Source organism: Phacochoerus africanus, chromosome 15 (assembly GCF_016906955.1).
Source record: "Phacochoerus africanus isolate WHEZ1 chromosome 15, ROS_Pafr_v1, whole genome shotgun sequence".
In the NCBI taxonomy this organism is placed as follows: domain Eukaryota; kingdom Metazoa; phylum Chordata; class Mammalia; order Artiodactyla; family Suidae; genus Phacochoerus; species Phacochoerus africanus.
The window spans coordinates 109,317,840-109,341,013 of NC_062558.1; the positions used below are offsets into that span (position 1 = coordinate 109,317,840).

General features: G+C 44.4%; 1 protein-coding gene across 1 annotated transcript in view; it reads left to right on the forward strand.

Annotated features, from left to right (window-relative positions):
• PI4K2A (phosphatidylinositol 4-kinase type 2 alpha) overlaps positions 1-21,177 on the forward strand; it is a 32,262-nt gene extending 11,085 nt beyond the window's left edge. Inside the window, exons 3-9 of the mRNA XM_047759469.1 lie at positions 3,838-3,969; positions 4,340-4,493; positions 10,110-10,171; positions 13,041-13,140; positions 14,131-14,264; positions 14,750-14,809; positions 20,351-21,177. Of these exons, the coding sequence (XP_047615425.1) occupies positions 3,838-3,969; positions 4,340-4,493; positions 10,110-10,171; positions 13,041-13,140; positions 14,131-14,264; positions 14,750-14,809; positions 20,351-20,512 (804 nt within the window). The 3' untranslated portion in view covers positions 20,513-21,177. The remainder of the gene's footprint in view (positions 1-3,837; positions 3,970-4,339; positions 4,494-10,109; positions 10,172-13,040; positions 13,141-14,130; positions 14,265-14,749; positions 14,810-20,350) is intronic.
• Positions 21,178-23,174: the final 1,997 nt, after the last annotated feature.

Sequence of the window (23,174 nt, forward strand, 5' to 3'; positions counted from 1 at the left end):
TGTCTGCTCTGCCTGCGCTTCTTGAGTGCAGTGCCTAAGAATAAGAGGGCTTGCTTGAGTCCGAATTCTGGTGCTGCAGCTCTTTATTAGGGAAAGTCACTTAAGACACTCCCAAACTTTCCTGCTCCCCGCCCATTTAGTTTCCTCACTATACAAATAGGGATATAAAGAATTATTGCTTAATATGGTGGCTATTAAGATTGCACAAGATGGGAGTTCCCATTGTGGCTCAGCAGTAACAAACCCAACTAGGATCCATGAGGATGTGGGTTTGATCCCTGGCTTTGCTCAGTGGCTTAAGGATCCAGTGTTGCCATGAGCTGTGGTGTAGGTCACAGATGTGGCTCAGATCCCACATTGTTGTGGCTGTGGTGTAGGCTGGTACCTGCAGCTCCAATTATATCCTTAGCCTGGGAACTTCCATATGAAGCAAGTGCACCCCTAAAAAGCAAAAAAAGAAAAAAAAAGATTGCAGAAGAAAATCCATGTTAAGCATGTAGCCCAGCACCGGGCACAGTGTAAACACTCCATACATCTTAGCCTGTGGTGCTTTTATGACTATTCAAATCATTAATGTTATGCCCCATAATGCCCTTCTTCTCTAGTCTTCCTCTTTTCCTGTTAGAAAACCTTAATGAAGCCCAAGGATCTTTTGCATCAAAAAGTCAACAACAAGGAGTCCTGCGGTGGGTTAAAAATCCAACTGCAATGGCTCAGATTGCTGTGGAAGTCAGGGTTCGATCCCCCAGGTTAAAGAATTGGCATTGCCACATCTGCAGTGTAGGTTGCAGCTGCGGCTTGGATTCAGTCCCTGGCCCAGGAACTTCCATATGCCACAGGTACAGCCATTAAAAAAAAACAGCAACATAGAAAAGACAAGTCCGCACTTGTCCTCCATGAGACTGAGATGAGACAGATCTTTGCAAGCTGAACATACAACTGCTGGAGAATAGCAAAAAGAAGTCTCTCCCCACCCTTGTGATAGGTTTCTATCCTGTTAATGAGAGCATCTGTCACTATGGAAACAGAGTTTACATTGTGATGGAGCTTCAAATAGTAAGGCTCGAATTCTCACTTGATCACTATCTCTTCTCTCTGTTCCTGTGAGGTTTCGGGTTATGAAAGTTTCATTAGTCATAGAGAAAAAGTAGTTACAAAATTGACCAAAAATAAATCTGATGGAGGAAGGGGTTGGTTTATGGCTTGAGAGCTAGAGTTTTCTCATGAAAACTGGCAAGGTAGTTTTAGGAAAGTCTTTTTTCTCCTTTATTCCTATTCCTTTGTTGCCGGATTTGTAAGGCAGAGAATGCTAATGTACAGTACTTTGCACATCTGTTTTAGGTACTCTGCTAAAACCAGATGCATGGGGAGTTCATGTTGTGGCTCAGCAGGTTAAGAACCCGACATAATATCTGTGAGGATGTGGGTTTAATCCTTGGCCTCACTCAGTGGGTTAAGGATCTGGCTTTGCTCCCAGCTTCGGCATTGGTGGCAGATGTGGTGTGAATCTGGCGTTGCTTTGGCTGTAGTGTAGGGCTCAGCTGCAGCTCAGATTCAACCCCTAGCCCAGGAACTTCCATATGCCATGGATTCAGCCATAAAAAAAAAAATTTAAAAAATATAAAAAACATGGACAGATGGAAGGAAGGACAAGAGAAAGGGAATTAGTTTGCACCATCTCTAAGCTTCAATGGCAAAATAATTAGTTATTTATAGTGAATTTTGAAGGGCTGAAGAAAGAATTTCCTTACTTTTTTTTTTTTTGTCTTTTTGTCTTTGTCTTTCTAGGGCTGCATCTGTGGCATATGGAGGTTCCCAGGATAGGAGTCCAATATGCCCATCATATTGGGCATATTGAAGCTGTAGTCTCTGGCCTACACCAGGGCCACAGCAACACAGGATCTGAGCTGAGTCTGTGACCTACACCATAGCTCCAGGCAGTGCCGGATCCTTAAACCACTGAGCGAGGCTAGGGATCAAACCCACAACCTTATAGATACTAGTTAGGTTTGTTAACCACTGAGCCACAATGGGAACTCCTTTTCTTATAAATTTGATTTTAGGTATATGTATGCTAAAACTCACTTGTTGCTGTCTCTGAAAGAAGCTTGTAACTCATTCATTGAGTCACTTAATAAATGAGCCTGTGCCAGGCACTGCGTTAGGTACTAGGGGTGCAAATGTGAATAAATGTTCTTATCCACCCCACATTTCATTATTCTTAAGAGATAAGTTAGATATACATATGGATAATCACAAGCCAATGTGGTAAGTGTGATGATGGGCATATATATGGATTAGGGATTACAGTGGTATCACTCCAATTTGACCATCAAGTGTAAAACTGGTTGCCCATTAAAAAAAAATTGGGGGTAAGTTCTCTGGTGCCCTTATGGTTAAGGACACATTGATGTTATCACTGCTGTGACTCGGGTTTGATCCCTGGCCAGGGAATTTCTGTATAATGCGAGTGCAGCCAAACAAAGAAAAAATTTTTGAAGAGATAATGCACGCATCTAGTGCAGGAATTAGAAGGCACAGGAGTTCTCGTCGTGGCTCAGTGGAAATGAATCTGACTAGTATCCATGAAGTTTCAGGTTTGATCCCTGGCCTCGCTCAGTGGATTAAGGATCCAGTGTTGCCGTGAGCTGTGGTGTAGGTCGAAGACGTGGCTCGGATCTGGCATTGCTGTGGCTGTGGCTGTGGCCAGCAGCTGCAGCTCTGATTCCACCTCTAGCCTGGGAACCTCCATACGCCATGGATGCTGTCCTAAAAAGACCAAAAAAAAAAAAGGGGAGGGGGGAGGAAATTAGAAGGCACAATAAAGTAAACAGGGGATTAATTCAGCCTCTCTACCGCTCCTGTCTTCTGGCCATTTGGTTTTCTTCCTTAGAGACAGCTGTTATTACCAGTTTCTTTTATAATATTCCAGATATAGTCTGTATAATATACATATATGTTGCAGTCCACTAAAAATTAAAACCAATTTTAATGTCTGTTTAATTTTTTAATTAAATAATTGTGTATAGTACAAAATTCAACAGGAAATAAAAGGGTATGGAGTAAATTGCAATTTTTCTTGGTCTTTTCAGGGCTGCATCTGCGGCATATGGTGGTTTCCAGGCTAAGGGTCCAATCAGAGCTATAGCTGGTGGCCTATACCACAGCCACAGGAACATAGGATCCGAGCCGCGTCTGCAACCTACACCACAGCTCATGGCAATGCTGAATCCTTAACCCATTGGGCAGGGCCAGGGATGGAACCTGCATCCTCCTGGATACTAGTCAGATTCATTTCCTCTGAGCCACGATGGGAACTCTCGAAATTTGCTTTTTATCTGGAGAGAAATTAGGCACTGGGTCATCTTCTCCTAACCCAGGAGGTGGCTATAGTAGTCAGGGTAATCCATGCTAGCTGCTGTGACAACCCCTGAATTGCAGTGGTTTAACACAATAGGAGTTTATTTCTTGCTCACTTCAAGAGCCATGCCAATTAGGCAGTTTTCCTAGATCCCATGACATGTAATTACCAGAGATCTAGGCTCCTCCCATGATGTAGTTTTACTATCTCAGAGCCCTTCATTTCAGCTGCACAGATTAGGGAATGTGAACTAAGGATCATGGGAAATTTTAGGGACTAGGCCTGGAAGTAATGTAATACATCCCATTGGTCTGAACTAGTCACATGCTCTATCCTAGCTGCTAGGAAGGCTGAGAAATGCATTCTCTCTGTGTGCCCTGGAACAGTATTGCTGAGCATCTAGCTATTCTCCACCATAGTGGAATAGTTCCTTAAACTTGACTCTAACCTAGATATCTCTTCTCTTTCCACTGCAGGTAGTATACCTGGCCAGTGAGACCTTCAACTATAGTGCCATTGACCGAGTCAAGTCCAGGGGCAAGCGGCTTGCACTCGAGAAAGTGCCAAAAGTTGGGCAGCGGTTTAACCGAATTGGGCTACCGCCAAAGGTATAAACTATACCTACGTGGCTTATCAAAGGTGATGACTTATAGTGGCATAAGAATCCAAGGGTGGAAACAAAGTGTCCACCGACTCACGTATGGACATGTGAATAGCCTGTCCTGAGGTTCCTGTGTTGCACACTTCTGTCAAAGGGCCACAGGTTTGGGGAATAATTCTGCAAAGCATAGAGACCCTACCTTGGTCACTTTACTCCTCTGGACCATTTAGCTGAGCTTCTTGAATTTGGATGGGCAGTCACTATCACAGCCCTTTTCTGATATAAACTCTACAGGGCCTTAGTGGGTACCTGGCTTACTCCCGGGATCTTTGGACTTGGGCTGTAGGCAAATACCATATTCCTCCATCTTGTTGCAGGTTGGTTCATTCCAGCTCTTTGTTGAAGGCTACAAAGATGCAGACTTCTGGCTAAGGCGTTTTGAAGCAGAACCTCTCCCTGAGAACACTAACCGGCAACTACTGCTGCAGTTTGAGCGGCTGGTGGTGCTGGATTACATCATCCGCAACACTGGTGAGCAGCTGTGGGTGGTCCTGTGCCAGATTGTGGTGAGGCACAGGGGAGACCTGGAGGCTTGCAGAGCTTGGTGTCAGAGTACCCTATCAAGATCAGTTTTGTCTAAGACAGAAGGGTTTTATGCACGTTTGGAGAAGGTCTTGAAAATGCTTTTCTAAGACAGGCTTTGTCCAGGCACATCCTGTGTAGTTATCAGAGTTATCTACATTTTATCTTTGCCTCTTTCCTGGATCCCTAGTCATTCATGGTAGCCTGGCCTATCACAGGATGTTTTTTGTCTTTTAAGTACCTCATCTGAGTGGACTCATATAGCACTTGTCATTCTGTGACTAGCTTATTCACTTAGCATAATGTCCCTAAAGTTCATTCATGTTGTAGCGTATGTCAGAATTTCTTTCCTTTTAAGGCTGAATAATAGTCCATTGTGTGTATATACCACATTTCACTCTTGCATTCGTCTGTCGACAGACACTTGGGTTGCTTCCATGTTTTAGCTGTTATGAGTAATTCTGCTATGATCATCAGTATACAGATATCTTTGAGACCCTGCTTTCAGTTGTTTTGAGGGTATACCCAGAAGTGGAATTGCTATATCATGTGGTAATTCTGTGTTTAGAATTTTTTTTTTTTGTCTTTTGTTGTTGTTGTTGTTGCTATTTCTTGGGCCGCTCCCTCGGCATATGGAGGTTCCCAGGCTAGGGGTTGAATCGGAGCTATAGCCACCGGCCTACGCCAGAGCCACAGCAACACGGGATCCGAGCCGCGTCTGCAACCTACACCACAGCTCACGGCAACACCGGATCGTTAACCCACTGAGCAAGGGCAGGGACCGAACCCGCAACCTCATGGTTCCTAGTCGGATTCGTTAACCACTGCGCCACGACGGGAACTCCGCCTTTTTTTTTTTTAAGTGACTTTTATTTTTCCATCATAGCTGGTTTACTGTCAGTTAACTACTATACAGCAAGGTGACCCAGTCACACATAAATATATACATTCTTTTTCTCACATTATCATGCTCCATCGTAAGTGACTAGATATAGTTCCCAGTGCTATACAGCAGGATCTCATTGCTTATCCATTCCAGAGGCAGTAGTTTGCATCTGTTAAACCCAAATTCCCAATCCATCCCACTCCCTCCCTCTCCCTCTTGGCAACCACAAGTCTGTTCTCCAAGTCCATGATTTTCTTTTCTGTGGAAAGGTTCATTTGTGCTGTATATTAGATTCCAGATATAAGTGATATCATGTGGTATTTGTCTATCTCTTTCTGACTTACTTCACTTAGTATGAGAGTCTCTAGTTCCATCCATGTTGCCACAAATGGCATTATTTCGTTTCTTTTTATGGCTGAGTAGTATTCCATTGTGTATATATACCGCATCTTCCTAATCCAGTCATCTGTTGATGGACATTTGGGTTGTTTCCATGTCTTGGCTATTGTGACTAGTGCTGCAATGAACATACAGGTGCATGTGTCTTTTTCAAGGGAAGTTTTGTCCGAATATATGCCGAGTGGGATTGCTGGGTCATATGGTAGTTCTATCTTTAGTTTTCTAAGTTACCTCCATATTGCTTTTCATAGTGGTTGTACTAATTTACATTCCCACCAACAGTGTAGCAGGGTTCCCTTTTCTCCACACCCTATCTAGCATTTGTTATTTGTAGATTTATCATTAGATGGCCATTCTGACTGGTGTGAAGTGGTACTTCATAGTAGTTTTGATTTGCATTTCTCTAATAATCAGTGATGTTGAGCATTTTTTCATGTGCTTGTTGGCCATCTGTATATCTTTGGACAAATGTCTATTCAGGTCTTTTGCCCATTTTTCCATTAGGTTGTTGACATTTTTTACTGTTGAGTTGTATAAGTTGTTTGCGTATTTTAGATATTAAGCCCTTGTCAGTTGCATCGTTTGAAACTATTTTCTCTGTAAGTTGTCTTTTTTTTTATTTTTTTTTTTATGGTTTCCTTTGCTGTGCAAAAGCTTGTCAGTTTGATTAGGCCTCACTGGTTTGAGTTACCTTTTTATTCTGTTGATAGTGTCTTTTGATGCAGTTGATTTAAAGTTTATCATGAAGTCTTTTTTAATTTTATCTATGCCTTTCATGTTATATCTAAGAAATCATTGCTAAATCCAATGTCTTGAAGCTTTTGCCCTAAGTTTTATTCTCTGAATTCTATAGTTTTAGGTCTTAGATTTAGGTCATGGGTCCATTTCAAGTTAATTTTTGTATATGGCGTTAAATAACGTCTCAACTTAATTATTTTGTATGTATAGAACCAGTTTTCCCAGCATCGTTTGTTAAAAAACTGTGTTTTCCCTATTGAATAGTCTTCCTGCCCTTTTTAAAAATTATTTCATCATATATGCAAAGATTTAGTTCTAGATTCTTTATTCTAATCCATTGGTCTGTCTTAATGCTAGTACCACACTATTTTGGGTACTATAACTTTGTAGTAAGTTTTGTAGTAAATTCAAAAGTTTTGGATGAAACAGGAATCTTCCAACTTTGTTCTTCTTCTGGATCATTTTGGCTGTTTGGGGTCCCTTGAGATTCTGTACAAATTTTGGGATGGGCTTTTCTATTTCTGCAAAAAACATTGGGATTTTGATAGAATTGCAGTAAATCTCTAAATTGCTTCACTTCAAAGTAGTATTGATATCTTAATCGATGAACATGTGGTGTCTTTCCATTTATTTGTGTCTTTTTAAATTTATTTCAGCAATATTTTATAGCGTTCATTATATAAGTCTTTGACCTCCTTGGTAAATTAATTCCTAAGTATTTTATTCTTTTTGATATTGTAGCAAATAGAATTGTTTCTTAATTTCTGTTTTGGATTGTTCATTGTTATTGAATAGAAAAGGAACTGATCTTTATGGTTGACTTTTTTTTTTTCTTTTTAGGGCCGCACCTTTGGCATTTGGAAGTTCCCAGGCTAGGGGTCTAATTGGAGCTGCAGCTGCTGACCTACGCCAGCCACATCCACAGCAATACTGGGTCCAAGCCACATCTGTGACATATGCCACAGCTTGTGGCAATGCCAAATCTTTAACCCACTGAGTGAGGCCATGGATTGAATTTGTATCTTCATGTATCTGAGTTGGGTTCTTAACCTGCTGAACCACAACGAGAACTCCTTTGTGGTTAACTTGGTATCCTGATACTTTTGCTGAGTTTATTTATTAGTTCTAATGGTTATTTGTGAAATCTTTAAGGTTTCCTACATATAAGATTATATCATCTATGAACAGAGATAATTTTACTTTTTCCTTTCTAATTTGGATACCTTTTATTTCTTTTTCTTGCATAATTTATCTGGTCTTTCAATACTGTGTTGTATAGAAATAGTGAAAATGGAATTCCCTGGTGGCTTGTGGGTTAGGGAACCAGCATTGTCACTGCTGTGGCACGGGTTTGATCCCTTGTCCTGGAACTTACACATGCCAAAGGCATGGTCAAGGAAAAAAAAAAAAAGAAAAGAAATAGTGAAAGTGGAAATTTTTGCATCATTCTAGATCTTAGAGAAAGAGCTTTCACCATTGATGTTTGCTCTGGGTATTCATATATGACTTTTATTATTTTGAGGTATTAGTCTGCTGGTGATGAATTTTCTGTTTTTGTCAGAAAATGTCTCTATTTCACCTTTATATTGTAGGATATTTTTGTTGAGTAGAGAATGTGGGGTTGGCAGTTATTTTCTCTCAGCAATATTTAAAAAACATTTCAATGTCTTCTTGCTCCTATGGTTTCTGTGGATAAATAAGTTGTCTATATTATTGTTGCCTTTTTGAAGGCTAGTCTTTTTTTCTAGCTTTTTTTGAGATTTACTATGTGTTTGATTTTCAATTTTTTTTTTTTTTTGTCTTTTTAGGGTTGCACCTGCAGCATATAGAGGTTCCCAGGCTAGGGGTTGAATTGGACCTTAGCCACTGGCCTACACCACAGCCACAGCAACGCCAGATCCAAGCTGCGTCTGCAACCTACACCACAGCTCACAGCAACGCCGGATCCTTGACCCACTGGGTGAGGCCAGGTATCGAACCTGCAGCCTCATGGATGCTAGTCAGATTCGTTTCCACTGAGCCATGATGGGAACTCCGGTTTTCAACATTTTTACTATGATATACCTAGGTATATTTTCCTTGTTTTTAGAGGGTTCCTTGAATCTATAATTTGATATCTTTTGTCACTTTTGGAAAATTCTCAGCTATAAAGGAGATACTAAATATCCTGCTTATTTTTCTCTTTGTTCCTTCTGGAACTCCAATCCACTATTAAACTTATGTAATGAGTTCTTTTTTTTTTTTTTTTCTTTTTTGGCCATACCAGAGGCATATGGACGTTACCAGGCCAGAGATCAAATCTGAGCTGTGGCTGCAACCTACACCATAGCTGCAGCAACACCAGATCCTTAACCAACTGCAGTGGGCTGGGGATCGAATCCATGCCACTGCAGAAACAATGCTGGATCTTTAACCCACTGCACCACTCCAGGAACTCCTGTTTTGAGTTCTTAATTTTCATAACTGTATTTTTTAGTTCATGAATTTCTATTCAGTTCTTTTTTTATAGATTTCTGTTTGCTGATATTATTAATCTTGTCTTTTGTCTTCTTAAACATGTTAAGGATTTTGTCTTGAACATTTAAGCGTCTCTTTCAACTTAATTCAAAGCCCCTGTAAGGTTGTTTTAATTTTCTATGGTTTTCTTTGTTTTGTTTTTTTTCTTTTTTAGGGCCGTACCTGCGGCATATGGAGGTTCCCAGGCTAGGGGTCAAATCAGAGCTGTAGATGCCTGTCTATGCCACGACCACAGCAGCTTGGGACCTGAACTGCGTCTGCGACCTACACTACAGCTCATGGCAATGCTAGATCCTCAACCCACTGAGCAAGGCCAGAGATCAAACCTGCATCCTCATGGGTACTAGTCAGATTCATTTCCGCTGAGCCACATCGGGAACTCCTTGTTTTTATTTGTGTCATCTTGTCTCCTTGTATACCTCGTTATTTTTGATTGTCAGATATTTTATGTCAGAACTTATAGAAATATTTGGAGGCCTATGAGGTTGGTATAACTCTGTCTGGGAAAAAAATGTTTGCTTCTGCAAGCAGCTAGATTCATCAGCAACCCAGGATCATGTTGATTTCAGGTATTGAAGGGAATTTCTGCCCACTTCTTAGGTGTAGCCCTTCAGGTTTCAACCCAAAGCATGGAAGGTGTACCAAGGTTTTCTCCCCTTTATCGGTCACCAGACTACAGTTTTGCCTCCCTAGCTCCACAGGGCTATTAGAACATTGTTCTACCTCTCAGTCGTGCAGCCATCTCATCCCATATCAGCAGGTGCTGCAAGAAAAAAGAAGCCACAAATGCTGGACTCCCTCTCTGGGTTTTCTTTCTCTCTCAGATCATGTTACGTTAACTCTTAAGGGTCTTATAAAATCTCAAATGCCTTTAAGAGAGTTAAAAATATTTTATCCATTTTTTTGTAGTTGATCCTAGTTGAGTGATTAGTCCCCAAGTGTCCAAAATACCTAGCTCATCATTACTAAAAGTGGAAATCACCCCAGTTTTTTCTACTAACTTCATATTTCTGTTCTGTTCACAGATCGAGGCAATGACAACTGGCTGATTAAATATGACTGTCCAATGGATAGTTCTAGCTCTCGGGTAAGTGGTTGATTTATATATTGAAGGAGAGGATGAAGTGGGGTATATACGTAACATGGAAGCATGTAATAGTCTAATATTTAGATCACATCAGTTCAGAGGAATCAGGATAGCACATGTCTTTAAAATTGACAGGTTAGGGAGTTTCTGTTGTGGCTCAGTAGTAATGAACCCAAGTAATATCCATGGGGACTTGGGTTCGACCCCTGGCCCTGGGTTAAGGATCTGGTGTTGCCATGAGCTGAGGTGTAGGTTGCAGATAAGCCTTGGATCTGGCGTTGCTCTGTCTGTGGTATAGGTAGCTGCAGCTTTGATTCACCCCCTAGCCCAGGAACTTCCATGTGTGGATGCAGCACTAAAAAGACACACAAAATAGGAGTTCCCGTCGTGGCGCAGTGGTTAACGAATCCGACTAGGAACCATGAGGTTGCGGGTTCGGTCCCTGCCCCTGCTCAGTGGGTTAACGATCCGGCGTTGCTGTGAGCTGTGGTGTAGGTTGCAGACGTGGCTCGGATCCCACATTGCTGTGGCTCTGGCGTAGGCCTGTGGCTACAGCTCCAATTCGACCCCTAGCCTGGGAACCTCCATATGCCGCGGGAGCGGCCCAAAGAAATAGCAAAAAGACAAAAAAAAAAAAAGACACACAAAATAAATTGATAGGTTAATATTTGATAGAGCTTTTCTCGATCTGTTTTTTAAGGAATATCCTGTTAAATGATGTTAACAGGGATAGAATGAAGAAAAGTTCAAGTAAGTTTGGAACATTTTACATACTTTGTGCCTTTTTTGGAGATTTTTTTTAATGATTTTTATTTTTTTCCGTTATAGCTGGTTTACAGTGTTCTGTCAATTTTTTACTGTATGGCAAGGTGACCCAGTCACACACATATATATATCCATTCTTGTCACTGAGAGATTCACATTGCATAGTCGGGCAGTAAAGGTCTGAGAAATAGTGCATCAGTGAACCAGTGTGATTTTATTTGGCCCAGTGATTTCTTTTTTTTTTTTCCTTTTCCTTTTTGGACATTTTCAAGACATGTGGATGTTCCTAGGCTGGGGTCACACCCAAGCCACAGCAGTAACCTAAGACAGCAGTGACAGTGCCAAATCCTTAATTGCTAGGCCACTAGGGAACACCACCCTCTCATTGCTTTTATACTGCACCACACTTCCCCATCCCTTTTCAATCTGATTTTTTAAAACGAGCAGGGGAGTTCCCATTATGGCTCAGTGGTTAACGAATCCAACTAGGAACCACCAGGTTGCAGGTTCAGTCCCTGGCCTCGCTCAGTGGGTTAAGGATCCGGCGTTGCCATGAGCTGTGGTGTAGGTCACAGATGCAGCTCGGATCCTGCATTGCTGTGGCTCTGGTGTAGGCTGGCAGCTGCTACAGCTCCAATTAGACCCCTAGACTGGGAACCTCCATATGCCATGGGTGCAGCCCTAGAAAAGACAAAAAGACAAAAAAAAAAAGAAAGAGCAGGAAGGCTACCTGGAGAAGAGTAAGATTGGTTTTTATTCCTTACAGTGTTTCCCCCCCCTCGGCTTTATTGAGATATAACTGACATATAACCTTATACAGATTTAAGATGTACAAGGTGATGATTGTATGTGTGTATACTGCAAAATGTTTACCATAATAAGGTTACCTAACACATCCTCATAGTATTTTACTTCCTTTTCTAATAGTGGTTCTCAAATTCTGTACATCAGAATCACCTGAAGAGCTTAATTAAAAACTGCACAGGGAGTTCCCATCATGGCTCAGTGGGTTACAAACCCAACTAGTATCCATGAAGATGCAAGTTCAATCCCTGGCCTCGCTTATTGAGTTAAAAAGGATCCAGTGTTTTTGTGAGCTGTGGTGTAGGTCACAGACACAGCTCAGATCTGGCGTGGCTGTGGCTGTTGTGTAGGCTGGCAGCTGCAGCTCCAGTTTTGCCCCTAGCCTGGGAACCTCCATATGCCACAGGTGAGGCCCTAAAAAGCAAAAAAAAAAAAAAAAAAGTGTAGATTCTACAAGCCTTTTGTCCATTAGGTGTGGGGTAAAACTGAGGATTTCACACTTTTAATAAGGTATGCCAGCAGAGTCTGATGCAGGTGTCCTGGACCCACACTCCCTGTTCCTGGGTGGCACTAGTTAACCTGAGCATGGAGCCAAATAGACAGGGAATGTCTGACGTGGGCTTTCATGGGTAGCCCGCTCTGCTCTCTTTGTATTCAGCTCTCATCCTTTCCTTTTTTTGGCCACACTCTTTGGCATGCGGAAGTTTCTGGGTCAGGGATCAAACCTGAGCCACAGCAGAGACAACACCATATCCTTAACCTGCTGAGCCACTAGGGAACTCTGCGTCCTGTTCCTTTTACTGTGTCACTAAAGCAGGGAAACAGACTCCCTTGTGCAAGAGCCAGCTGTTATCTTGCACGGTTCTGTTATCTTACTGGAAAATGTGGTCACCACCAGCGAAATGGCATCTAAGTCAAGGTCCACAGGAAAGGACCTTGGCTGACTGATCATTGAGTTTCCTTTCTTCTTTTTATCTTCTCAGAATTCTCACTGCCTTTCCCTAGGAGGAATGGCTTAGAGTTATCTTGTATTATTGTCATTTCCCATCTTACCAAGAACTGTGGCAACTCTTGGGGAAATGTACCTTTTCCAAAATAAGAAAGGGACTCTGAGAATCTCAAAGAAGCCAAATCAAAGGGGCCATAAATGTCTTAAGTCCAGGTAACACTAAGGAAGCCAGTTCAGAGGGTGAGTCAGGACTGGTGCCTGAGGAGGTGGAGATGGGATGCTTTGCTACTACGTTAAAGGGCCTGAGGCAAATGGGGCTCTATAAATATTTAGTCTTTCCTTGCTCTTCAGGACACAGACTGGGTGGTGGTGAAGGAGCCTGTTATCAAGGTGGCTGCCATAGACAATGGGTTGGCTTTCCCCCTGAAGCATCCTGACTCCTGGAGGGCATGTAAGTCTCAAGACCACTGTGGTCTGTGGCTCTTTTCTTGCTTGGTCTCAGTTTTATCTGTGCAATGGATATAAAAAGATGTCTATCACAGGATTGTTCTAAGAATTAATGAATTACTGCAGTTCATGCGCTTGAGCACAGTGACTGGCGCATCCATAATGTAAGATACTATGAAAATTTTCACCTTATGTTATTCCCATTAGAAGCATAGGGTTGAGTTTTTGCATCTCTGCTTTGCATTTTTATTCCTTCTGAGGACTGCCTTACTGTAATTTATTCTTTTTGTTTCTTTTCTTTTCCTTTTGTCTTTTTAAGACCATACCCCCAGCATGTGGAAGTTCCCAGGCTAGGGGTCGAATCAGAGCTGCACTTGCTGACCTGTGCCACGGCCACAGCAACTCGGGATTCAGGCCACTTCTGTGACCTACACCATAGCTCCTGGCAACACCAGATCCTTAATTCACTGAGCAAAACCAGGGATCGAACCCGAGTCCTCATAGATACTAGTCGGGTTCGTTTCCGCTGAGCCATGACGGGAACTCCTACCTACGTTTCTAAATGTAAGCTGCTGTCAGTGTTTTGTCTTTGTTGTCGATATCCTGAAAGCCAGCCCCTGCCCCATTATAACTGAGACACTTTGGGAAAGGGAGAGGTACATGTAGGGATCACTAGCCCCTTTGCAGTACTTTGTTTGTCTTTTTAGAAGGAGCACCTCAATGTTTCAGTGGCATATAATTGCTTTCTAGTGGAAAGTCATAGAATGTCTAGAAAAAGAGCATAGGCTCAGGGATTAGGCAGACTTGGGTTTGAATTTTAGTCTCACCACTTGCTGTGTAACCTCAAGGGTTAACAGCCCTTATAACTTTTCTTTTCTGTTGTGTCTCAAATCAGAGGGGTGCCCTGCTTTGCCAGTGCTCTGACAGGGGGAGGAAATAGATGGGCAGGGACTTTTTAAACACCAGCTTTGCTTTTGACTTTCCCTCTTTTCAGATCCTTTTTACTGGGCCTGGTTGCCCCAGGCAAAAGTCCCATTCTCTCAGGAGATCAAAGATCTGATTCTTCCAAAGATATCGGACCCTAATTTCGTCAAGGACTTGGAGGAGGACCTATATGAACTCTTCAAGGTTAGCCCTGGGAACCTCAGCCTTATAACCATATGAAAGAAAGAATTCCAGTGGTTTTTCTAATTGGTCCTGATACAAGCCCAGAGAAAATGGAAACACCCTTCTGGCTTGTGTTAGCCAGCGAAGAACATTATTCCCCCCTGTGGACAGCAAGACCTAGCTTGGATTGGTTTGAAAAAAATTGGCAGCTGTGCTGCATCCCACTGATGTGTATTGTGGGTCTGTGGCTGCAGTGGACCTGCAGAGCTCATTTTCAAATGGAGCATGCCTGGGGTTCTTTAGCATTAATGATGAGACTGAGGTCAAGATATTTACTTGTTCTCTATTTCCCTATCTCTGAAACAGAGAGTTCTGGGGTGTCAGTTAATCTCACTAAGCCTTCTAAGCCTCATGAAGGTTTTCTTTACTAGGAAGTTTCTAATTGGAGGAGGAAAGCTGGTTCTGGAGAACTCATGCAGATTTCAGCTCCTGCCTTTCTTTTGCAGAAAGATCCCGGTTTCGATAGGGGCCAGTTCCATAAGCAGATTGCCGTCATGCGGGGGCAGGTAAGCCTCGGATAGTCCCATCCCAGGGCTCTCTCCGAGAGGGTTATATGCTCATGTTGGGTAAATGCGTAGAGTTTGTGTTGTACACCCATTGCCGTCTATACCGTATATATTTATGACTCTGCCTTAACACCTGGGAGAGGAAAGGTAGCCGTCCCAAAGCTCCCACCTCTTCCATGGTATCTGGTGCTTGGTGAACCACTTACTATGTGCTTAGCTCTGTGCCAGTTCCTTGCTAGGTTTCTCCGGTGGACTCTGTCCTCAAATTGCTCAAGGCAGGCTGTATGCCTTGGTGGTTAAGAGCTAGGCTCTGGAGTCAGACTTCTGCTTCACCACTTCCTAGCACCATGACCTTGGGCAAGAGCCTCTGCTTCCGCGTTTATAAAATAGGACAGTAATAATACTTTGCAGAGTTGGCCAAAAGTTTACATGAGACATTGTATATCAGGTGTTCAGGAAAAACAATGCCTGGCTCATGGTAAGCACTCAGACGATGGCCAAGGTTACAATTTTTGTCATTACAGTTATAAGCCATGTTATTACTTCTTTTTCCATTTCACCTTCAAAGAGAGCCAAGGAAACCCCAGGGCATTGATCTTGCAAAGCATACTAATGAATAACTTGAAAAATTGTCTTAAAACTCTGTAGGACACTGACATTCTGCTTATTAGTTTGACATTTTTTGTTTGTTTTTTGTTTTTATTTTGACATATTCTTTTTTTTTGTCTTTTGTTGTTGTTATTGTTGTTGTTGCTATTTCTTGGGCCGCTCCCGCGGCATATGGAGGTTCCCAGGCTAGGGGTTGAATCAGAGCTGTAGCCACCAGCCTACACCAGGGATCCGAGCCGATCTGGCGGCTCTGGGTTAACGATCTGGTGTTGCTGTGAGCTGTGGTGTAGGTTGCAGACGCGGCTCGGATCCCGAGTTGCTGTGGCTCTGGCGTAGGCCGGTGGCTACAGCTCCGATTCAACCCCTAGCCTGGGAACCTCCATATGCCGCGGGAGCGGCCCAAGAAATAGCAACAACAACAAAAAAGACAAAAGACAAAAAAAAAACAAAAAACAAAAAACCAACAGAACCTCAAAGGGTTATCATCAGATAAATGATTGAAAACAGTTGGAGTAGTGCTGGTGTGTGGAAGTACTCAATGTGGGTTAGCTCTTTTATTATAATTCTGTACACAGCTTCTCACATCTTTAAAGGACAAGAAGGCTTTCTTGGTCGTAAAGAAACATTTACTTCTTTCTACCATCTAGTGAAAAGCTTCTGGTAAGGGCAGCTCTTGAGCTTACTGAGCCCGTTTTCCCTAGAAAAGGGACAGACAGGTTTTAAAGAGCTGCAGTTATTTTAGTTGCCAGAATACCACTAATGTGGTCTTCCTACATTTCCCAAATAATGTAAGGGCCCAGCTAGGCTGGCAGAATTTTTAGAAACCTTAAAAGCTGCATGATGTACTCTGGCATCATGGGGACTCAGCATAAAGGAATAAACTTCTCAAGTTCATGTAGGCTGTACCTCTGTCCCTGTTGTAGTGTCTTCTCTAATCCCTTCCCAACTCCAGTCCCTTGCCAACAGCATAGAACCTTCCTCTCATTATATTTAGCTAGGGCCCTTATCTAGAGCGGCAAAAGGTGGGATGGGGGTTGTGTGTGGTTGAGAGAGTGCAATTTTAGCTTTCTTTCCATCTTGTGCTCTTTGTCTTCTTCTTTTTTTTTTTTTTTTTAAGGGCTGTACCTGTGGTATATAGAGGTTCCCAGGCTAGGAGGTCGAATCAGAGCATAGCTGCTGTCCTACGCCACAGCCACAGCAACGCCAAGCCCTGTCTGCAACCTACACCACATCTCACGGCAACCCCAGATCCTTGACCCACTGAGTGAGGCCAGGGATTGAACCCACATCTTCATGGATACTAGTCGGGTTTGTTACCACTGTGCCACAAGGGGAATTCCATCCATCTAATGTCCTTTGAGGGCCTGTGGCATCTTACAACCTAGAGTGCCTGTTACTAAAACCATAAGGTGCCGTGAGTGTCCAGCTCCTCCTCCTAGCATGTAAGCAGAAGGAAGTCACAGCCTTCTACCTGCCTGAGCCATAAACGCAGAGTGGGCCATACAGTGGCTTAAAGCCAAAGGGGAAGAATGAGGAGCCCCCAGAAAGATGGAGTTGGGTGATGGAAGTGGTTGTTCAGCATAAAAGCTTCTAACTAGGAGTTATGGAAAGAATGCAAGGCCTGGAGTTCCCGTCGTGGCTCAGTGATTAACAAATCCGACTAGGAACCATGAGGTTGCAGGTTCGATCCCTGGCCTTGCTCAGTGGGGTAAGGATCCAGCGTTGCCGTGAGCTGTAGCATAGATTGCAGACTTGGCTCAGATCTCACGTTGCTGTGGCTGTGGTGTTGGCTGGCAGCTACAGCTCCGATTCGACCCCTAGCCTGGACCCTCCATATGCCGCGGGAGCGGCCCAAAAAATAAAACAAAACAAAACAAAAGAATGCAAGGTCTGAGGGAAAGCTTCTTTAGGTAACATTTTCAAAGACAGTATTTATATTTTAGCATTATGTGCCTGCTATAAATGAAACATTTCTAATGTCAATAAAGTTGAAAGAGTGGGATTTTTCTCCTAGACACACCACTTGTTGCATTTAGTTAGCTTTATCTCATATCTCCATATATTATCTACCTGAATATTATCTATCTCACTATATAATTTCTGTTTAAAAAAAATTTGTTTTAATTTTTTCCCTTTTTAGGGCCACACCTGTGGCATATGGAGGTGCCCAGGCTAGGGGTCGAATCAGCTGTAGCCACTGGCCTGCAACACAGCCACAGCAATACCAGATCTGAGCCACGTCTTCAACCTACACCACAGCTCATGGCAATGCCCGACCCTTAACCCACCGAGCGAGGCCAGGGATCGAACTCGCAACCTCACGGTTCCTAGTCAGATTCGTTTCCTCTGAGCCACTACGGGAATTCCAAATTTCTCTCTTTAGATATATCTGTATTCTCTCTGTAGATAGATTTTGTTAGTTTTTGGCTAAGTATTTTGAAAGTAAGTTGTAGAGAGTTTGACATTTTACCATAAAGACTTAAGCATGCTTGAGAGATGACTTCTAACCCGAAGAACTAAAGGGGAGCACAGTGAGGCCCAGCCAGGGCAGGTGTAAAATCCTGTCTCGTGAGTTGGATGGTCTCCTGCACAGTCCACTCTAATTCCATTTGAACCTCCTTTTAGTTTTTTATTTATTTATTTATTTATTTTTTGTCTTTTTGCTATTTCTTGGGCCGCTCCCGAGGCATATGGAGGTTCCCAGGCTAGGAGTCTAATCGGAGCTGTAGCCACCGGCCTACGCCAGAGCCACAGCAACGCAGGATCCGAGCCACGTCTGCAACCTACACCACAGCTCACAGCAACACCAGATCCTTAACCCACTGAGCAAGACCAGGGATCGAACCCGCAACCTCATGGTTCCTAGTCCGATTTGTTAACCACTGCGCCACAACGGGAACTCCTGAACCTCCTTTTAGTTTTCTGCCCTGGTCTTGTACTCAAGGCTCTTAGAAGCAGTGTAGGGTACTGAGAAATACAATTAAGTGAAAAAGGAGTTAATTACCAGTAGGATCTTCTTCTGATTTCTGAAACCTCTGTTCCAAGTGAATCTCTGCCTCTTTAGGGGCAGCATTTGTAGGCCAAGGATATTTGTGGCTTGAGGGCTGTATGTTGTGTGATTTGGGGGTGCCACCTAGCTTCCCTTCCCATGTGTCCCTGGCCTGGCTGTGAAAAATCTTCAACATCCAGTGGTTTAAAGAAGGCTGTCCCAGGACTACTTCAGCTTTTGTACTGTCCTCCCAGAGAAGATAAACGATGGTGATTCTGATTTCGACAAGAGGAAGAAAATGTGTTCCTCTGGACACATATCTGAAATAATCTGTAAAATACAGACAGTAATTGGTAAGAGCTAAATGCACTGTGGTGTCCTGGAACAGGAGAAAAACAGTACTGGAAGCTAAGTCAGGAGTGTGGTTAATACCAATATTCCAATGTTGATTTCCTAGTTTGGGTAAATGTATCATGGTTATATAAAATGATAAAATTAGGAGACATTGGGCAAATGGTATATAGGAACTGTACCATCTTTGTAACTTTTCCATTGTAAAATTATTCCAACGTACAAAGAATAATTTCCTGTTTTGGCCACCCCACAGCTTATGGAGTTCCTGGGCCAGCAATCAGATTCGAGCCACAGTTGTGACCCATGCCACAGCTGTGGCAGTGCAGTGCTGGATCCCTGACCCACTGTGCTGGGCCAGGGCTCGAACTTGCATTCCAGTGCTCCAGAGACACCACTAATCCTGCTGCACTGGGAACTCCCAGAGTAAAAATTTTATTTAAAATGATGAAAAGACAGCATGAGAAGGAGAATTCAACTGAAATGGCTTTGTGTGTGTGTGTGTGTGTGTGCGCGCACGCGCATGTGTGCACTTTTTAGGGCCGAACTTGCGTTATATATGAAAGTTCCCAAGCTAGGGGTCTAATCAGAGCTGTAGCCACTGGCCTATGTCACGGCCACAGCAACGCCAGATTTGAGCCACTTCTGCAACCTACACCACAGCTCACGGCAATGCCAGATCCTTAACCCAGTGAGTGAGGCCAGGGATCGAACCTGCATCCTCATGGATTCTAGTCAGATTCGTTTCCCCTGCACCACAACAGGAACCACGGAATACATTTTTTAACTGCTTGTTTCTAATCCTTTAAATTATTAACTGATTCCATACTCTTGGGCGTTTATGTCATTTTCGCTGTTATAAAAAATACTGCACTGTATTGATTGAAACTAAGTGTTTTGTGCACCTCAGTGATTGTTTCCTTAGTCTTTAAAAACAGAGTTGCTGAGTCAGAGGCCTGTTCACTTTTAAGCCTTTATGGTTCACTTGCCTTTCTGAAAACTCCCATGATCCAGCTCCTCATCCACTCCCCAACTCTGAGTCATTGTCGTCTTCTGTATCTTTATTACCTAGAAGGGCAAAAAAGAGGAGGTATTTGTTTTCATTTGTATTTTTCAAACAAATGGAGAAGTTTCCATTTTCTCTACATTGTCCACTGACATTCTTATTTTTGGAAATAGCCTATTGGCACAACTTTCCATTAGTATATTGGGTTTTTTTGTTTGTTTTTTTGTCTTTTTGTCTTTTCAAGGGCCACTCCCGTGGCATATGGAGGTTCCCAGGCTAGGGGTCTAACCAGAGCCGTAGCCACCGGCCTACGCCAGAGCCACAGCAACGCAGAATCCGAGCCGCATCTGCGACCTACACCACAGCTCACAGCAACACCGAATCCTTGACTCACTGAGCAAGGGCAGGGATCGAACCTGCAACCTCACGCTTCCTAGGCGGATTCCTTAACCACTGAGTCATGATGGGAACTCCTTATTGTTTATTTTTGTATTGATTTATGTGAGCACTCTACCTGCACATCTCCTTCGGGGGCAGACCAGAATGCCTAGGCCTTGCCTCACTGATCTTATTTTTCCCACTGCAGATCCTAAATCTGAGCCAGGCTCTGAAAGACAACAAGAGTCCCCTGCACCTCGTCCAGATGCCACCCGTGATTGTCGAGACAGCCCGTTCCCACCAGCGGTCTGCTAGCGAGTCCTACACGCAGAGCTTTCAGAGTCGGAAGCCCTTCTTTTCGTGGTGGTAGCCTCAGAGGCAAATGAAGGCATATTGTCTGAGACTTGGGCCAGGAGGAAGCCTGGGGAGCGGGTTGCAGGAAAAGCCAGAGAAGCTTATGGAGAGCAGTGCCCTTCAGAGCCCTCCCTGTCTGCTTGCCACCCTCCTCAGAGCTTTCCCAAGCACAGGGAGAAGCACAATCAGTGGGACAGTGTGTGCTGTTGGGCCCTTCTGAGTGCTGGGGCGGGCTGGCGCTCAGGGCGTGTAGTCCACATGCCCAGAAGGAGCATCTCCCTTCCAGCATCCCTGGGGGGGCAGGCTGGGAAACTCCCTCCCTCCCTGACACCCTGCTCTGTTGCTATTCCTCATTATATTCTGCATCAGAAGAAAAAAACAAAAAAAAAAAACAAAAAAACAAATATAAATACCAGTAGCAAAACCCAGGCAGTTTCCCAGACCCTCTCATGTCAGAAACCGCTGATCGAGACCTATATTTGCATGGACCCAGACATTCAGGTGCCTCCTGGTTCCTTACTCCCCAGGACCAAGGCAGCTGGGTGACTTGCTGGCAGCACTGGGACAGACAGAAGGCACACAGCCCTGTGGGTTTCTTTTCCTTTTTTTTTTTTTTTGGTCTTTTTAGGGCCTCACCTGAGGCATATGGACGTTCCCAGGCTAGAGGTCAAATTGGAGCTACAGCTGCCGGCCACAGCCACATCACATCCCAGCTACATCTGCGACCTATACCACAGCTCACTGCAACGCCAGATCCTTAACCCACTAAGGCTAGGGGTCGAACCTGCAACCTCATGGTTCCTAGTCAGATTCATTTCTGCTGTGCCACGATGGGAACTCCCTGCCCTGTAGGTTCCTGCCGGGGCTTCTTCCCCTTCTCTCACCAGTGCGATATGCGGACTCCAAACACAGTTCTCCCCGCGGGGAGACTGGCTCTAGAGCTCCCAGCAGTGTTACAGGGATTGTGTAGATGGCCTTTGCTCCCTGCCCTGCTAGGGACCCTACCTCTCTAGTCCAGGCCTGCAGCTTGCTTGTCACTCAGGCAAAAGCAGGGGGGAGGAAGCTGACCCCCTAGCCTGCAGAAGTGATCCATTCCACCTAAGGGTATGCTGGGAGCTGTAATGGTCTGTGGGTGAACTTATCCCAGCCTTGCTTCCTGAACCCTTGGTCCTAGCCAAAAGTGATAGACTCGCCCAGTCCACTGATTTCTTCCTATTACTTTAGATACTTTTTTTCTCTGCTCTTGTGACTTAGAGGTTCCATTCTGGGGTCTGGAGTGGCTCTTGGTGAGAGTTCTGGGGTGGGGCTCAGCTCCTAAGAGGCAAGGATACTAGGTCCTTGGACTTCTTTTTATGCTACCACTGCTGCTTGGTGGAGGTAACGAGACTTGTACTCTGCCTCCTAATTGGAAGCATCCCTTTGCTCCCTGACTTCTTATTCCAGGCCAGTTTTTCCATGGCTTCTTGAGCAAGGTGGGGTCCAAAGGAGGGAGGCCTTCACACTGGCCCCCAGGGCCAGCCCAGCCCAGTGTGCATCTTCTTGCTTCCCTGTCTCTTTCCCCTCAGCTGTCCCCCTTTGCCAGCTGTCCGAGTCCTTTCTATACCAAAGCAAAGAATGGCCTCAGCGGGGAGTAAAGAAGGTGCCACTCGTGGTTAAGGGGCCCCCCTGTGCTACTGGACATTTCAAGCTGCCGGAGCCCTGGGGTTGGTCAGTCAGCCTTGGAAAGAAACTATCTTGACAGTTTGAAAAACAACCAAAGAAAGGGAGCGAGGACTACGGCTGCGTGCCCTCCGCTTGCCAGCTCCCGCCGTGCAGGAAGCAGAGCAGAGATGTGCAGCCCTCGTGTCAGCTGGGCCAGGCTGGTTGCCTTCCACGCTGGCCCCAGGAGCCCGCTTATCCTGGGCTTCCACCCAGCTGACGAGAAGAGCCTCTGGAAGCCAGATGCGAGCCCTGTAGATGGAGGCCCAGCCCTGACAATCCTGTTGAGCCGACCCGAACTCTGGCCTTGGGGACCATGCTTGCGAGAAGACAGGAACAGCAGGGCTCCCAGAGGCTGAAGGGAACCCGTGTGTTTAACTCTCCACCAACATCTGTGCACAAACTTGTTGGTAAAGTGCCCCACCTGGCTGTCCCGAGAGAGCCTGAGCCGTATTAAGAGCCCGGTTGCTTCCCCCTCCAGGCAGATCTGCACGTTGCCCTCATCCAGACCAGCTCTGAGACGAGAAGGAAACTGGGTCCAATATAAGAGGGAGCTGGTTCCAGTCCTGGCAGGTGAAAGAGTATGGGGCATCCTTTCCTGGCCCATCTCCACTCTCCTTGAAGCCTGTACTCAGGTTGCCTTGAATGTGGACTTTGGGAGAGCCAGGGCCCAGAGGACCAGAACAGGCTTCCAGGTGGCACTCGTGGAATGGCCTGGCCCTCTGCCTGCCATAAGCCCTGTCCCCAGTGTCAGGGAGTAGAGGCTGGGCTGTGAGAGTGCTGCCGCCTCTGTATTGTTCTTCTAATGCACTGTAGAAATTGTATGTAATGTATTTAAATCAATGCAGATGTATGAATAACAAGTCCAATTCTGACCTTTTTTGTCAAGTTTTCTTTGGTGGAGGGAAGACAAGGTCGAATGCAGTCTTAAGGACAAAGAACCCTGTGTTGCATGGAGCTGAGCTATGGCCCCTGAGTCT